Source organism: Hippopotamus amphibius, chromosome 4, assembly GCF_030028045.1.
Source record: "Hippopotamus amphibius kiboko isolate mHipAmp2 chromosome 4, mHipAmp2.hap2, whole genome shotgun sequence".
Classification (NCBI taxonomy): domain Eukaryota; kingdom Metazoa; phylum Chordata; class Mammalia; order Artiodactyla; family Hippopotamidae; genus Hippopotamus; species Hippopotamus amphibius.
In genome coordinates, this window is record NC_080189.1 from 147,694,324 (window position 1) to 147,712,802 (window position 18,479).

The window sequence follows — 18,479 nt, forward strand, 5'->3', positions numbered from 1 at the left end:
ATTAACATTGGTGTGGTACTATTAACTAAACTCTAGACCTTTTTTCAGATTCACTAGTTTTTTCACTGATATCTTTCTTTTGTTTCTCGATCCAATCCAGGATGCCACATTCCATTTTGTTCCTTGAATTTTTGAAGTTTATTTATCAGAGCAACATAGACAGGAGTTAGTGTGGTTTAGTGGAAAGGACGTGGATGTGGGGATCAGCTAGCTAAATGTGAGTTTAATCCTAGTTCTACCATTTATGAGCTACTTGACTATAAAAAGTGGACAGGATTGTTGTGAGGATTAAATGAGATAAAATGTGCCAAAAAGCATCTGGCACACAATTAATCTTTGTTAAATGTTTCTTACCTTCCTCCCGATAGTGCAAAGTAGGAAACTTTTCATTTGTATATACCTAATGAAAATTCATTTGGCTATATTATAGTGCTATCCAATTTCAGGTCACAGGAGTCTTCTTCAGGCTTATTATCAATCGAATATAGTGCATTGACTTGGAAAACCATGCATTGGGTTTCTGCATGTCTTCTGTATATTTGCCTCCAGAGCACCAAGTTCAACAGCTTATATAGAAGCAGCAGTGGCCTTTTATGATATCTGTAGCCTGTGGCTACATTGGTATTCTATAGCTCCAGGAGGAGACTCCTATAGGACCAGAAGTGAAATCCAACACCAGACTCTGGATTCCTTTAGCTGGCTGAGCCTCAGAGCTCATTCTGGCAGCAATTCAAAGTGGACTGGAAGCCCTTGACTCAAACATGGTCAGCTACATTAGAATAGAACACCAGACTTGAGGGTGTGTGGAGTTAATCTCAGAGCACTTGTTTTGCCAAATGACTTGTGAAATTGATGAATACTTGCTTCTACTTCCTATGTCTACCATGCAGTGAACACTGAGTCTGCTGTGCTGATATGCAGTCTAAAGCTGTATTTTGATTTGGGAAAACGGACTGGAGGTTGGGATTGTGTAGGGGTGAAAACTAAGCTGCTTGTTTCTGCATCTTTTCCTTCCTGTCTGAAGGTAATGATGAGCAATATGGAAACATAGAAATCTTCTGCGCTTTTAGTATAGTGAAGAAAACTGGATTCAGCACAAAATGTTGCGCTTTTACAAGCAGCTCATACAGCTTAATACCAAAAAAGCAAATAACCCAATCCACAAATGAGCAGAAGACCTAAATAGACATTTCTCCAAAGAAGACATACAGATGGCCAACAAACACATGAAAAGATGCTCAACATCACTAATTATTAGAGAAATGCAGGTCAAAGCCACAATGAGGTATCACCTCACACCGGTCAGAATGGCCATCATCAAAAAACCTAGAGACAATAAATGTTGGAGAGGGTGTGGAAAAAAGGGAACTCTCCTGCACTGTTGGTGGGATTGTAAGCTGGTACAGCCACTATGGAAAACAGTTTGGTGGTTCCTTAAAAAACTAAAAATAGAACTACCATATGACCCAGTAATCCCACTTCTGGGCATATACCCAGAGAAAACCATGATCCAAAAAGAAACAAGTAGCATAATGTTCATTGCGGTACTATTTACAATAGCCAGGACATGGAAACAACCTAGATACCCATCAACAGATGAATGGATAAAGAAGATGTGGCACATATATACAATGGAATATTACTCAGTCATAAAAAGGAATGAAATTGAACTATATGTCATGAGGTGGATAGACCTAGAGTCTGTCATAAGAGTGACGTAAGCCAGAAAGAGAAAAACAAATACTGTATGCTAACACATATATATGGAATCTGAAGAAATGGTACTAATGAAACCAGTGACAGGCAAGAGTGGAGATACAGAAGTAGAGAATGGACTTGAGGACACGGGGCTGGGGTGAGGGGCAAAGGGGAAGTTGGGACGAGGTGAGAGAGTAGCATAGACATATTTACACTACCAGCTGTAAAATAGATAGCTAGTGGGAAGTTGCTGTATAACAAAAGGAGATCAACTTCATGGGAGATGCCTTGGAGGGCCAGGATGGAGAGGGTGGGGGGGAGTCGCGGGAGGGAGGGGATATGGGGATATGTGTGTAGATGCAGCTGATTCACTTTGGTGTACCTCAGAGACGGGTACAAGAGTGTAAAGCAAATATATTCCAATAAAGAATTTAAAAAAAATGTTGCACTTTGCTTGAACATATTTAATGGTGTTGCCATCAAGAATGGAGATTTCCTTTTTCAAGCCTGACTTTGGCTGTCTGTAGGATAGAGGGAAGGCTATATATCTGTATCTTGTCAGTTGTTTCTATTTCAGAAAGCTTACGTATTGGTAGTATTAAGGAAGTTAGATTCTAGAGTAGTCTCCCAGATAGAGGAGGTGTTCCATTGTTATTTAGTGACCAACGGTTGATAATAGGTAATGAACATTTCTTCAGGATCATTCATTTCCCAAATATTTATTGAATCCTGATTAAGCACATGGTTTTGCATTACATACTGAAGGATAGAAAGATGAATATATTGGGGTCTCTGACCCTGAGAAGCTTAAAATCTGATGGGGGAGGTAAGACATATTTGTAAGTACACATAGTGCAGGATACACGAGTGGTGAGGATAGAGAGAGGCAGAAGGCATTGGGGGTTGGATTTTTAGCTTGGTCTTTAAGAACAAGGATTTTGAGAGTTCAAGGATAGAGTTCATTAGAGGCAGAGGGAACAAAGCATGGAGCCATGAAGGAGTGTGGTTTATTACTGAATGTATTGAGTAATTCAGTGTGTCTGGAGTGTGGGTTTTATATAGGCGTGTGATAGGAGATTAGTTTAAAAGACATGTTGAGGGGCTTCCCTGGTGGCACAGTGGTTAAGAATCTGCCTGCCAGTGCAGGAGACACAGGTTCGAGCTCTGGGCGGGTAAGATCCCATACGCTGAGGAGCAGCTAAGCCTGTGTGCCACAACTACTGAGCCTGTGCTCTAGAGCCTGTGAGGTACAGCTGTTGAGTCCATGCACTGCAACTACTGAAACCTGCGCGCCTAGAGCCAGTGCGCCACAACAAGAGAAGCCACCGCAATGAGAAACCCTTACACCACAACAAAGGGTAACCCCTGCTTTCTGCTTTTCTACGGAAAGCCTGTGCACAGCAACGAAGACCCAGCGCAGCCAATAAACAAAAAATAAAAAATAAATAAATTTAAAAAAAAGACATGTTGGGGACAAATTATGAGGGACTTTAAACGAATTACTCATCTTGCTGTAGTGTGGTGGAGACAGTGGTCTGTGTATAGTGGCTGTGTTGTGCGTAATACCATGGCCATATAGTCTACTGGTCCAGGGATGGGTACTGGCCCCAAATCAAAACAGTCAGAGTCCTTTCCTAGGATTTTTCTAACTTGCATGAAGAAAAGAATTGACTGGTAGAGGGAGTCTTGGATGTAGTGCTTGGGAGTTCTCAGTGACCAAGCTATCTGCCTGTTGAGGATGCTGATGAACAGTAGGTGAGAGGGAGGGTGACCTAGTGAGTCACATGGGTGATAGTAGAGGGAAAAGATCCTGGCAGAGATTGAGTACCAGGTTCTAGTCCTCTCCCAGGTGTAGCAACATTTTTGCCTCTTTTTGGTGATATTAATTTCCCCAGGAGCCAGAAACCCCGCTTGAACTGGAATAGGCAAAAAGATGAATTTTTTGGATCATGATACCAAACAATGGGAAGAGCAGAAAGCAGCTGGTCAGACTTAAAGACCCATTCGTTGTCCCTTTGCATTTGCCTCTGCCTCTCTCATCAAAGTAGTTTTAGTCTTTCAAGGGGGCTTTCCCGAGAAGGTTGGAACCATGGCTCCCAGTAGTTTCCAGCTCACATTTTCTAGCTTCAAGAGACTTTGCTGCTTTTTCCTTACTGCCAATTTGATAAATTCTAGAGAATATCTCTGATTGGTCCAGTAAGGGTTCTATGTCAACATCGAGGCCAGAGGGCCAGCATTGTAATTGGCAGGCCCATTAGAACCACACAGCCCTGTGGGGGAGGTGGGGAGCTGTTTTCCATAAGAAGCGTGGAGGGATGTATCCTTAGTCAGGGGACAAAACAATAAAAGCCTTCAACAGATGGGGAAGGTCCACCCTGGTCCACAGCCTTGGGGTTGGCAAGGAAGGGCTGCGTTTGAGAAACGTTGTCCCAGGGAGGTAGAATCTACTCATAGGATTGCTAGAGGATGAGCAGGTTTGGAAAGAGAAATAATGGGCTCCACTGGTTCACCTTTGGGATGCAGTTGTCTTTAGAAATGTGGGAAACTTGATAGTTAGGTGGTTTTTACAAAGGCTGAGGTTCCATTTGAATCAGAATTCGGATGCTGTCAGTGCTTTCCTCCTCAAAGCTTTCTGACCATTCTGTATTAGTGAACTCTACCAGTGGTAATGGTATACTTTTCAGAGTTTCTATTGTATATGAGGCATTGTAGTAGGGCCTTTGTATATATATGCACGTCATGTAATTTAATCCTTACAGCAAGCCTGTGAAGTGTATTATATGGAGGAAGGAAACTGAGGTAAGGGAGGATAAGAAATTTGGTTCAAAAACAAGTCTGTTTGAAAAGAAGGACAGGCTCTTCTAGCACATTACATGCCTCTTGTAGATACTACCACTAATAATACCTATACTACTCTTAATAATGGCTGACAGTTACTGAGTTCTTTTTCTGTGCTAGTTGTATCCTCAGTCCTCTGTGCTAGTTGTGCTAGAATTATCCTCATCTTATATTTGGGAAAACTGAGGTCCTTGATCATGCAGCTAGTAAGTGAGGAAGCAGCACTTGAATCTAGCTCTCTTAGCACTACTTTCTGCTGCCTCTAGCTCCATGAGTAATGCTTATCTGATGGGGTTCCAAGTCAGCTCTTGCTACCATGTTTCTCTGATCGTAATTTCCAACCTGGGAAAAGGATAGAGCTGGGAGCAATGTTTCCTCCCATTATCTTCAGTGCTTTCTTTGCCTTAATCTCAAGGTTTGGGAGAAAGGAAAAGCAATTCACGGTACAAAGTGGTTGAGGCCCCCTGTTCGAAGATATGTTTAGAAGTGTCCTGGTGGTGATAAACAATAATGCCAACTTAATGGATGAGTTCTCAGTGTAGTTTTGGCTAAAAATTTTATTTGCTCATTGATCATGTTCACTCTTTCACTGGAAGTTTCCTGTTCTGTTAAAATATAAAGATCCTAAAAATTGCCTTTTTTCTTAAGAGAGCTTCACTTCGAGTCTTTTAATTGGTTTAGATGTGGTCTCTTTCAATAAATAGCAGCATAATGTCTCCAGGTCAGCATTTGATAGTGCCTATTTTAGTAAATTTACATTTGTTTAGTTTCTGTTAATGAACAATATTATGATCAAGCAAATGACATGATTTATTTGTTAGGTGAATCCCTGATGTATCTATACTAATATAAAGCCCTGTGCTGTTGTGGCCTGCCTTGGTCTGTTGGTTCTCATATGTGGCATCCAGCTGTTTGTCAGGTTCTTACTCCATAACCTATAGAAATCCCAATATATTTCCACACTATGGGTTGCCTGTTGGGTTCACTGTCTAAAAAAAAGGTGAGAGTTGGAATGTTCCTCTTTATGTTTTTGTTGAAGAGAGCACAAGTGCTATGAAAAATTAGAATTACTATGACTATATACAGCTGGTATTCATTGTATGGTTTTATTTGAAAACCTTTGTATGCCCACTTCTCCTGATGGAGTTTGAGTCAGATTACAATATAATGCTCAGCACAAAAAAATTTCACATTACACTACTATTTGATGTTCATTCATTCATTCATTCTTCATTTACTCTACTTATTCAACAAGTATAAACAAATCCTTGTTCAGGAAATGGATAAGATGTGTCCCTTATAGTGGGAGGAATTTGTTATCTAATAAAGTCGTTTATAGACTTCACTTTGCAGCCTTGATAAATGCAGTTAATATGACACAATTTCCAAAGAGATTCAGGCTCTCAGAGAGTAGAATTGATTAAATAAAGTGTATATTCCTGTGTGAGCCCACCAGTGTTTGGGGAAACAAATATTGTCTATGATTGGGAGGGTGGTAAGAGATATTAGAGCCAGATGAAACCGTTAAGATGCCTGACCATCTTGAGGTAAGTGGCTCTCTGCAGATGCCAGATATTATTTATAGAAGTATTTTGACATTTAGTGAGAATCTGTAATATTTACAGTCTGTGCAGAGGCTTTCATTCTAAATAACTTTTCCAAACTTCATATCTGCGAGTGCATATTATTTTCTGTGATTGCACGGCTGTGCAAGTGTAAAGGAGAAGTATAAAGCACAGGCTATCAAATTGTTCAAAAGAAAATATTGGTCTGAATTAGCGAATATGTACACCAGGCATAAATCTTTGATATGATGGTAATGTTTCCAGACAGAACAAGATGGAATCTATGTTCCTAATTGTAACACAGTTCCCTGAAAAAGCTAGGTGCACAGAGATGAGGCTTTATGTACAGTTTGCCTTTTTAAAAGCCCTCCGCCTAAATCCAAGGTTTTGCATTGGCCTCCGGAAGCTGAGACCGAGCCCTAGCTGCAGGACCGGAAAATTTGCTGCCGGAACCTTTGTGCTGAAGTGCCTCGCCCCCGGCCGGTGCTCTTTCGCGAAGGACCGTCCCAGCCAAGCTCCTGTTGGTAGGAACCTGCTTGGCCTTGGGTCTGAGGGGGCTTGGAGGTGGCTGTGGCTGTGGCTGTGGCTGTGACTGAAGCAGGCGTCGGGGGGAGGCCACAGGAAAGAGGGCGCCATGGACGATCAGGGCTGCCCCCGGTGTAAGACCACCAAATACCGGAACCCTTCGTTGAAGCTGATGGTGAATGTGTGCGGACACACTCTGTGAGTCGGGGGAGAGTGGGATCTATGGGGGTGAGACGCAAAGGGTGGGAGCTCTCGAAAGAGCCGGGAGATGCTTGACCTCGGCTCAGGGGAGAAAAGGGCGTCGTTAGTTTCGACACTGGGGAGGAAAATGGGAAAAGGGAACGTTGTTTCTGTTAACAGACTAGCCGCTCGCCCTGAGCCGCTCTGGCCTGCTTTGGACCGCCGGTTCCCTGATGTGGTAACCAGCAGTTTTTCAGGTTTTCCCCTTCTTAGGCGATGAAAATCTCGACTGTGTTTCCAGGCTGTGTTGTCAACAAGGTTCCGGACATATCGCTTGTTAAAAGTGTGGGGGATCGGAGTGTTTAATTTCACGCAAAATGTTTTTATTAAAAAGAGCGAAAGTGCTCTGAAAATAAAATTACTGTGTTTATACACTGCTGCTATTTATTGTGTTAGTTAATTTGAAACCCCGTGGATATGCCCACTGTCCTGATGGAGTTTGGTTAGATTCTCATGCCCAAGAGAGAAAGTTCAGATTCTAGGCAGTTAATTTTGGAGGTACAGTAATGGCTGGCATTTATTGAGTGCACATTACGTGCCAGGCACTGTTCTAAGCGCGTTACCATGAGGTGTTTAATTCTCACAACAGCCCCATGAAGTAGGTACTAGTATTCTCATTTTACAGGGAAGGAAACGGAGACTGCTCCAGGTCCCTTATTTAGTGGGCCCTGCTAGAATTGAAACACAGAATGTCTGACTCTAGAACGCCAATTTTAGGGACATGGGGGAAGAAGGGAGGATGAGCATTTTGAAGAATTAGTGCATTAGAGTGTTTCTTGCCACGTTTTTATGGTCAAATGTGGTTCAGTAAAGGTGGTTCTGTAAAGCACTTTGGAATGTAAGGGGAACATATATTCCTGTAGCTTCTTTAAGGTTTCTTAGAGATTAAAAATGATGGATAGTCTACAGTGTGGTAGACAGATCTTTGGATAAACATAAATTGTGTGGTTAGTTGTAGTTATAATGATCATAATGGGATTTAGTAATTTAACTGGATTGGTCCCTTTTTCTAATTAATCTTTATTTTCCTTTGTTTCTTTCAGCAAAGGAAATACAATAGAGCTGTGATTGAATGGATTAAGATTAGAAATAAAGTGAAAGTAATCAAGTAGATTGAAAAAGGGAAACAAGACAAACGCTGTGTAAAGACTGTTAGGTTTTTAGAGAGAATTTGCTCAGTATGTCTTCATTTTCCTGTCAGATTCGTTATAGTTGGTGCTCAGGGAAAGCGAATTTGCTTTTTTGGAAGGATACTAACTTACTGGAAGAAATTTCTACCTAGTAGTAATTAGCCAATCAGGGAAGATTATGTGATTTTAGTAAAATAAATTGCATTTTATTAGACAATTATAAAATATTTATTTTTAATTACAAATAGCTTTTGTCGTATCCATAGTCTTTTTTTTCGTAAGAGTTATGAATTGTCTAAGTCATTCTGGTTTGCACTGATTTTGGTTTATTTGCTAACCTGTTAGATAAAGGCCACATTTTACAGTCCTTTTTTGACTTGAAATATGAACAAAACAAATAGAAGATTATATGGTACTGGTTAAGAGAACAAACTTCTGATTTTGAATTCTTTGTACTCATAGGCTCTGTGGCTTTGGGCAAATTCCTAACTCCTTTCGCCTCATTTTTCTTACCTGTACAATAGAGATAACAGCACTGTATGTATTACAGTATTTGAGAATTAAACAATACGTGTAAACATATTTGGAGGTGCTTAATAGAGTTTCTTTCACATAGTATTTGTTCAGTATACATTGGCTATCATGTTATCTGTGTGTGGTATGGCTGCTAAGCAGAAATAAAATTTGAACAGGATCTATTTGGCCTGCTATGAAAGGCTCGCACAACAATGGTTATCTTTAAATAAATTTAAGAGACTATAAAATGTGAAAATATAGTTTTAATTACAAAGACCCTTTTGTGGTTTTCTTAATATGAACTTGTTATCATGTTCTCTCATGGGAATGGGATTATATATATCCTTACTTTTTCATAGTGTATATCTTGGGTATCTTTTCTAAACTGGGATGTATATGTCTTCCTCTTTAACACTTGGATGATAGTCCACTGTTCAGTTATACTATAATTGTTTTAACCAAAACTTTTTTGATGAATATTTAGATTTCCAGTTTTTCACTGGAGTCTCTGTCTCTCTCTCAGAACTTATGCAAGTATATTGTAAGATAAACAGGCAAACCAGGGGTAAATGCATAGTAGTAGAATTGTATATGACTTAAATTTTGATAAACATTGCGCGGTTGTTCTCAAAAAAGATTGTATTGATCGTGCTCCCAACAACTATTTACGGTAATTCCTGTTGCCACATAGCTTTGCTGATATTGGGCATTATTATTTTTTTTTAAATCTTGCTCTTCTGATAAGTAATGGAACATTATGGATTTTGATGTGAAATTTTTTTTTATAAATTTATTTATTTATTTTATTTATTTATTGGCTGCATTGGGTCTTCGTTGCTGTCCACAGGCTTTCTTTAGTTGCGGTGAGTGGGGGCTGCTCTTTGTTGTGGTGCCGGGCTTCTCTTGCTGCAGAGCATGGGCTCTAGGTGTGTGGGCTTCAGTAGTTGTAGCATGTGAGCTCAGTAGTTGTGGCTCATGGGCTCTAGAGCACAGGCTCAGTAGTTGCGGCACAGGGGCTTAGCTGCTCTGCAGCATGTGGGATCTTCCCGGCCCAGGGATCAAACCCGTGTCCCCCACATTGGCAGGCGGATTCGTAACCACTGCGCCACCAGGGAGACCCTGAAATACTTTTGATTTGATAGTATGTATTTCTACAGAATGTATTTCATGGGGTTTAATTTGGGCGTTTTTATAATACAGTTGTCAGTCTGAAAGGAGCAGGTATTATTATTTAGCATTACTATTTGTATTAGTTATCTATTGCTGTGTGATGAATTACCCCAAAATTTAGTGCCTTAAAACAATACATGTTTATTTTCTTACATAGTTTCTAAGGGTCAGGAGTCTGAGAGTGGCTCTGCTGAGTGATTCTGACTCAGTGTCTTTCATGAGGTTTGCACAAGCTGTTGTCTGGGACTAGAGTATCTGTTTCCAAAGTCACTCATGTAGCTCTTGGCAGCTTCATTTCCTTCCCGTGGACCCTCCATAAGACTGCTCATGACATGGCTTTTCCCAGAGTTAGTGATGAGAGAGAACCAGAAGCTGCAGAGCCAGTAATTGTCTAATCATGAAAGTCACATTATCATTGCTTCTGCTGTATTTTATTTGTTAGCACTGAACAATCCTGCTACAAGGTGGGAGGGTGTTTATACACAAGAGTCTATACCATGAGGCAAGGATTACAGGGTCACATGATTTTACTCACTTTATTTGTGTGTCCTCAAGTAGCAAAGGCATTTTGGGAGGCAAGTGATAAAGTGAGTAGGAATAGTGCTTCACAAGCGATAGGAAGTGTGGAAGTATGGAAAGATTATTTAGGAGTACTATATTTATGAGAGAAAATAAAGGAGCAGAAAGGAGAAAAGAGGCAAAACATTATGAAAGTACTTTTCTTCCTTAACTGCTAGCAATTGAGGAAGTGTATTCCCTTATGTATCAAATCAGTCCAGCAAACACCCATATGAATTGATTGCATGCACATCTAAAGAAGATTGGATTCTGTTTTTGCTTTTTTACTTTTTCAATTCAAGGATGAACTTTGTCTTAATTACAGAAAAGGGTAATTTTGTTGTTGTTGTTTATCAGGGCCACGTATTTTAAGAAATGGGATTATTGAAGAGGGCAGACAGCAGTATCAAGCAGTATCAGCAGTATTTCATCTTGTGCAACTGAAAACCACAGCCACAGAAAGATAGAGAAAATGAAAAAGCAGAGGACTTTGTACCAGATGAAGGGACAGGATAAAAACCCAGAAAAACAACTAAATGAAGAGGAGATAGGCATCCTTCCAGAAAAAGAATTCACAATAATGATGGTGAAGATGATCCAGAACTTTGAAAAAAGACTGGATGCAGAGATTGAAAAGTTTACCAAAGACCTAGAAGAATTAAAGAGCAAACAAACAGAGATATGCAACACAATAACTGAAGTGAAAAATACACTGGAAGGAACCAATGGCAGATTAACTGAGGCAGAAGAGTGAATAAGTGACCTGGAAAACAGAATGGTAATAATCACTGATGTGGAAAAGAATAAAGAAAAAAGAATGAAAAGAACTGAAGACAGCCTAAGAAACCTCTGGGACAATGTTAAATGCACCAACATTCACGTTATAGGGGTCCCAGAAGGAGAAGAGAGAGAGAAAGGACCCGAGAAAATATTGGAAGAGATTCTAGTTGAAAATGTCCCTAACATGGGAAAGGAAATAGCTACCCAAGTGCAGGAAGCACAGAGAGTCCCAGGCAGGATAAACCCAAGGAGAAACACGCCAAGACATATAACAGTCAAATTGACAAAAATTAAAGACAGAGAAATGTTATTAAAAGCAACAAGGGAAAAACGACAAATAACATACAAGGGAACTCCCATAAGGTTAACAGCTGATTTCTCAGCAGAAACTCTGCAAACCAGAAGGGAGTGGCACGATATATTTGAAGTGATGAAAGGGAAGAGCCTACAACCAAGAATACCCTATCCAGCAAGGATCTCATTCAGATTTGACGGAGAAATCAAAAGCTTTACAGACAAGCAACAGCTAAGAGAATTCAGCACCACCAAACCAGCCTTACAACAATTGCTTAAGGAACTTTTCTAAGTGGGAAACATAAGAGAAGAAAAGGACCTACAAAAACAACAACAAAACAATTAAGAAAATGGTAATAGGAACATACATATCAATGACCTTGAATGTAAATGGACTAAATGCATCAACCAAAAGACACAGACTGGCTGAATGGATACAAAAACAAGACCCATATATATGCTGTCTACAAGAGACCCACTTCAGACCTATGGACACACAGAGATGGAAAGTGAGGGGATGGAAAAAGATATTCCATGCAAATGAAAATCAAAAGAAAGCTGGAGTAGTGATACTCATATCAGATAAAATAGACTTTAAAATAAAAAATGTTACAAGAGACAAGAAAGGACATTACATAAAGATCAAGGAATCAATCCAAGAAGGGGAGATAGCAATTATAAATATATATGCACCCAGTATAGGAGCACCTCAATCCCTAAGGCAAATGCTAACAACTATGAAAGAGGAAACGCAAGGCAGAAATAGAGACACAGATGTAGAGAACAAACAGATGGACACGAAGTGGGGAAAGCAGGGAGGGTTGAGGGGGAATGAATTGGGAGATTGGGATACCAAATTGTATACTCTAAATATATGCTGTGTATTGTCCGTTAACTGTATTTCAATAAAAGTTCTTAAAATAAATAAAGTAAGTAAGTAAGTAAGTAAAATACAACATGAAGGACGAGGTTCACCTAATCAGAGGTCCAAAAGGAAAGAATTAAAAGAACAAGAAAGACATAATATCCAAAGAGATAATGTGTACATATTTTCCAGATTTGATGAAAGACATCAATTCTTCAATTATATTGTGACAATCGAATGAAACACAAAGAAGAATAAATAAAAAGAAAGAAAAAAAAAGAAATGGGCTTTTCATAGAATTCTTTCTTAGAATTCTGAAGGCATATTGAATTAGATGGAGCCAGTTATATCTAATTCTCATTTAACTAAAGTCTTTTTTTGTTTGTTTGTTTGTTTTTAAGGAAGATGGGGAAGCTTTATTTTCTTTGGAATACAGCAAATCCTTTATTTCCCAACACAGTTGGACAATATTTTTCATATTGACAAAAGTTTAAAACTAAAATCTTTAAAGGTTTTAGCCCAAGCATCCTTGGCAATACTTGTCTCTGGAAACTTTACCTATATTTGATTTTACGAAATCTCCTTTTTTCATTTTAAACACACATAAAACACAAGGTAGAATAAACAAAAACATATCCTGATATATGTAAAAGTCAATATTTTGCCATATTTACTTATGGTTTCTCTTTGTCTCTTTTTAATCTTTTTTTTTCTCTGTCCCTCTTTCTCTCATTTACTGATGTTTCTGGGTAGTTTCTTCTGAAGAGTTACCAGTCTGAATTTTGCTGATTGCATCTCTGTGTCATTAATATTTTCCTTTGTATTTTCTATAAATTACTAGTAATTTTAGAAGTTTATCAGATTAAAGTTCAATTTATTTATTGTTGGAAAGGATAATTTGTAAGTGTTATTCATTCGTTTCACTAATATGCTGGGCTTATACAGTACCTTTTTACAAACTAGGAAACAATGGACAGAAAAATTAGAAAAAGGCAGTCATTCTGGTAGAAGAATTAGAAAAAGGGGACTTTCTAGATACATTGTTAATATCTAATATAATGTTGAAGTAAGAGAACACACTTCACTAAATTTCAGTCTTTTAAAATTTTCTGAAAACTTATTTGTGGTCTGGCTTATGGTTTGTCTTCATGAGCAGTCAGTGTAAATTTGAAAAGAAGGTGAATTTTGCAGTTGTTAGGTATAGTGTATGTCAATTAGGTTGACTTGGTTGATAGTGTTACTCAGATCTTCTGTATCCTTACTAATTTATCTACTCATTTTATCAGTTACTCCAGCTAGATTATGGATTTGTCAGTTTCTCCTTTTAGTTTTGTCATGCTTCATGTATTTTGCAACTCTCTTATTAGATATGTGGATGTTTAGAATTGCTGTGCCTTCTTGATGAATTTATCCTTTTGTCATTATGAAATGTTTCTTTTGGTCTTTTGTAATACTCTTTGTCCTGAAGTTTTTGTCTAGTATTATGTCAGTTCTCTTATCCTTACTGTTTGATAGTATACCTTTCTCTGTCCTTTTGCTTTCAGCCAGTGTGTGTCTTGTAGACAGTACATAGTTGGTCTTGCTTTTTTTATATGGTCCAACATTGCTGCCTTTTAATTGGTGTTAGTCCCTTTATATTTAATGTAATTATTGCTATCATTGGGTTTAAGTCTATTTGTTTTCCATTTGTCCCTTTCTTGCCTTATTTTGGATTAGATATTTTAAAGTATTGGCCTATTAGCTCTTTATTGTTATTTTATTATTTTTTATTTTCTTTTAGTGATTTCTCTAAGTATAACAATGTGCATCTTTATCAAAGTCTATTTAGAGTCAACATCTGACATGCCACATTTTTCACTTCCTCACAACTGTGAATAATTCCATTGACTTACCTCTCTCATCCTTTATGCTGATGATGTCATAACTTTAACTTATTTTATAAGTCAATATTGTTATTTTTGCTTTAAACAGTCAGTTTTCTTTAAGGAAATATAGAGAATAAAAATAGTCTTTTTAATAAACAACTTTATTAAGATATAATTCATTTTCCATAAAATTCACCCATTTAAAGTATAAAATCAGTGGCTTTTAGTATGTTCTCAGAGACATGCATCTATCACCACAATTAATTCTAGAACACTTTTGTTACTCTACAAAGAAACCCCTTACTAACCCCTGTCCTCCACCTCCCATTGTCTCCCAGCCCTGGGCAACCACTAATTGACTTTCTGTCGCTATAGATTGCCTCTTCTGGACATTTCATATAAATGGAATCATATAATATATGGTCCTCTGAAAATGGCTTTTACTTAGGATGTTGTAGCATGTATCAGAACTTTTCTTTTTGTTATTGAACACTATTCCGTTGTATGGACATAACACTTTTTATTTATCTCTTTATTAGTTGATGGACATTTGGGTTGTTTCCACTTTTTGGCTGTAATGAATAATACTGCTGTGAACATTCATGTACAAGTTTTGTGTGACAAATGATTTTGTTTCAGGTATGTGCTTAGGAGTAGAACTGTTGGATCATATGATAACTCTGTACTTATCCATTTGAGGAATTGTAAGACTTTTCCAAGTGACTGCACAATTTTACATTCCTACCAGCAGTGGATAAGGGTTCCAATTTCTCTACATCTTTTGCGAAGACTTGTTATTGTCTTTTTGGCGATAGCCATCCTAGTGGGCATAAAGTGGTGAAATGTAGTCTTTTGTATTCACCTACTTATTTACCATCTTTAGTATTTCTCTTTCTTCTTTTGGACCTGATTTTATAGTTGTATTGATTTTTTTTTCCTGCCTAAACAGCATTCTTTAGTATTTCTTGTAGTACAGGTCTGTTGGTGAAGAATTCTCCAAGATTTTGTTTATGTGAGTGTTTTTATTTCACCCTACTGTTTGAAGGATATTTCTGCTGAACATGAAATTATGGGTTGTCATTTCACCACTTGAAATAAATCACTCCATCTTTTTCTTTTTTTTTTCCCCGCCACACCGCACAGCTTGTGGGATCTCAGTTCTGAGCAGGGATTGAACCTGGGCCATAGCAGTGAAAGCCCAAAATCCTAACTACTAGGCCACCAAGGAGCTCCCGATTGTTTTCTGATCTCCTTTGTTTGTGTGAGGCGAACGTGATAACCACTACACTACGGAAACACCCACTCCATTGTTTGTGATGAGAAGTTAGCTATTACTTATATCCTTGGTCCCCTTTATTATAAAAATCTCTTGGGGCTGCTTTCAAGATTTTCTCTTTATCTTTGGTTTTTAGTGGTTTGAATATAAGTCTAGGTGTGCTTTTCTTTGTATTCATTCTAGTTGAGGTTTGCTGAGTTTGGAACTGTAAGTTAATATTTTTCATCCTATTTGGAAAATTTCAGTGATTTGTTCTGCACTGTTTTCACTCTTCTCATTTTGGAACTGCAATTACATGTGTATCAGACTCTTTGGTATTCTATACTTTGCTGGGGTACTGTTCATTTTTCTTCAATCTTTTTTTCTCTCTGTTCTTTGGATTAGATATTTTTTATTCGTCTATATTCAAGTTTACTGACTCACATCTGCCATGTCCAATCTTCTATTAAGCCCATTTGGTAAATTTTTCATTTGTTATTGTACTTTTGTTCTAGAGTTTTCATTTCTCCTATTAGATTTCCTATCTGCACACTAAGACCATATTTTTCTTTACTTCTTTGAATGTAATTCTTTGGACATATTTTGTATTAAGTCTTTGAAAATATTTAAAATAGCTAATTTTAAAGTTTCAATGTGCTAGACCAACATCTTGGCTGTTTCAGGGTTGGGTTTTTGTTTTTTGTTTTTAAATTTTTATTTATTTGGCCATGCTGGGTCTTATTTGTGGCACTTGGGATCCTCATTGTGGCATGCGAGATCTTCTAGTTGCGGCATGCAGGCTCTTAGTTGCAGCACGTGGGATCTGGTTCCCTGACCAAGGATCGAACCTGAGCCCCCTGCATTGGGAGTGTGGAGTCTTAACCACTAGACCACTAGGGAAGTCCCAGGGTTGATTTCTATTGACTATTTTTTTGTTTCCTGTGGGTCACATTTTTCTTTCTTTTCTTTTTTTACATTTATTACTGTTTTCAATTGTATACTGAATCATGTGGGTGGCAAGTTTTAATCTTTCTGTATAGAGTGTTTTTTAAAATTCTTGTAGGTAAAAAAAAAAAAAAATTCTTGTAGGTAGTTCATTTATTGGCTGATTACCTTGAACTTTGTAGGCTTGGTTCTAATCTTTGCTAGGATTGATCTGTGGAGGCTCAGTAGCTGTGGCGCAATTGCTTAGTTGTTCCATGGCATGTGGGGTCTTCCCGGACCAGGGATCGAACCCACGTCCCCTGCATTGGCAGGTGGATTTTTTTTTTTTTTTTTTTGCAAGGATAAATTTGCTTTCTTTCTAATTTTTTTTTTTTGGGGGGTACACCTGGTTCAATCATCTGTTTTTATACACATATCCCTGTATTCCCTCCCTTCCTTGACTCCCCCCCCCTCGAGTCGGCAGGTGGATTCTTAACCACTGTGCCACCAGGGAAGTCCTAGGATAAATCTTTTTATACGATGTGGTCCCCACTCTTAGTTGAGGCCTTTTTGGTATCTCAACTGGATGTTTGAGGTGTCACTAAGGTGTTAATGTGGTTTCTCTACTCTGGCTGGGTGGGAACTCCAGAGTATACCCAGCACTCCTTAACTACCGTCTCTTCCTCTTTCAGCTCTTCTCTTTTAAGCCTTGACTGGTTTTGTACTGCACATGTGCAGTCTGTTCCTTGGCCAAAGACTTATGGGGGTTCTTACACAGACTTCTGGACCCTCTTCCTTGCAGATTTCAACCATGTCAACTGCACTAAAGTCTGATCTCTGCCTATATAACCACTGTGCATTCTTAAACTCTTGCTTGCCGGACCATGGTCATGGAAATTTTTCCCAGGTAGAAAGATAAGGCAATTGTGTGGCTCATCTTGTTAGTTTACTATTTCTAAGGGATTATAGTCTTTGTGTTGCGCATTGTCTAATGCCTATAAACAATTGTCTCATGCATTTTGCTTGTTTTTTGGTTGCTCATGGTGGGAATGCTGGTCTGACATTAGTTACTCCATCATGTTTGTTAGGAAAAGCTGGCCTTACTGTTGTTGATGCATTTACTTCCTGTAGCCTCAGTTCTGTGTGCACATGTTTATTTTCTTTACCTCAAAATTGGTAATTGAATGCCCCTTTACTATTTCTTTCCTCTTGTAGTTTCTGATTTGTTTTTTTTTTTTTTACTACCTCAGCTTCTTCAGTAACATGCTCCTAAATATTCTTGGGACTTCCCTGGTGGTCTAGTGGTAAAGAATCTGTCCTGCATGCAGGGGATGTGGGTTCCATCCCTGGTCGGGTAACTAAGATTCCACATGCCATGGGGCAACTAAGGCCACATTGCCACAACTACCGAGCCTGTGCGCCTCAACTAGAGAGCCCGTGTGCTGCAAACTACAGAGCCCATGCGCTCTGGAGCCTGCACACCACAACTAGAGAAGAAAAATCTGCATGCCACAATGAAGAGCCTTCATGCCACAACTGGAGAGAAGCCCACGGGCTGCAGCGAAGAGCCTGTGCGCTGCAATGAAAGATCCCACACGCCGCAATGAAGATCCTGTGTGCTGCAACTAAGACCTGACACAGCCAAATATATATATAAAATATATATATATAAGTATATATATTCTATTCTTCTTCTTTAATGGTGTGAGTGTTTTGAAGTTGATTAGAATCTAATGCTGTGGAACAGCTCTGGAGAATTAATATCTTATATCTTGTGGATTGTAGTTACAATGAATACCTCAAGACCATTCTCCTGAAGGAGGTGGTTTTTGCTTTCACTACATGTGTAACAGTTGGTGTCCCATGTATTTTAATAGTCCAAACCCATTGAGTAATAGAACACTGAATCACAAGTTGGAAAATCTTTGCTCTAGTTCTACCACAGACTGGCAAGTTTTAGGCCAGCTGTTCAACTTTGACTTGTTAATTTGTTTAGAACAGATAGTTTTTAGCCCCCTTCAGTCTCTTAAAATTTGGGTAATTTAGTTAATAGCTAATTAGAAAATCATTGTAGTCAGTAGCCTTAGTCGTTTTTTTTTGACCTCATACCATTAATAAAACTGCTTCATAAGATATTAAAAATTTTAGTTATTTTTATTAGCTGTGATTTTTCTTTTGCATTATGGGAGAGAGTGCTGATCACTCTATTTACAGAGTATGAATATATCACTATGGATTGGTTATTTTATGGCTATA

General features: G+C 38.5%; 1 protein-coding gene across 4 annotated transcripts in view; it reads left to right on the top strand.

Annotated features, from left to right (window-relative positions):
* The first annotated feature begins 6,605 nt into the window (after positions 1 to 6,605).
* Positions 6,606 to 18,479, top strand: part of MNAT1 (MNAT1 component of CDK activating kinase) — a 206,573-nt gene continuing 194,699 nt past the window's right edge. For all 4 annotated transcript variants that reach the window (XM_057731251.1, XM_057731253.1, XM_057731254.1 and 1 more), the window contains exon 1: positions 6,606 to 6,824. In XM_057731251.1, coding sequence (XP_057587234.1) covers positions 6,736 to 6,824 — 89 coding nt within the window. In that variant the 5' untranslated portion in view covers positions 6,606 to 6,735. The remainder of the gene's footprint in view (positions 6,825 to 18,479) is intronic.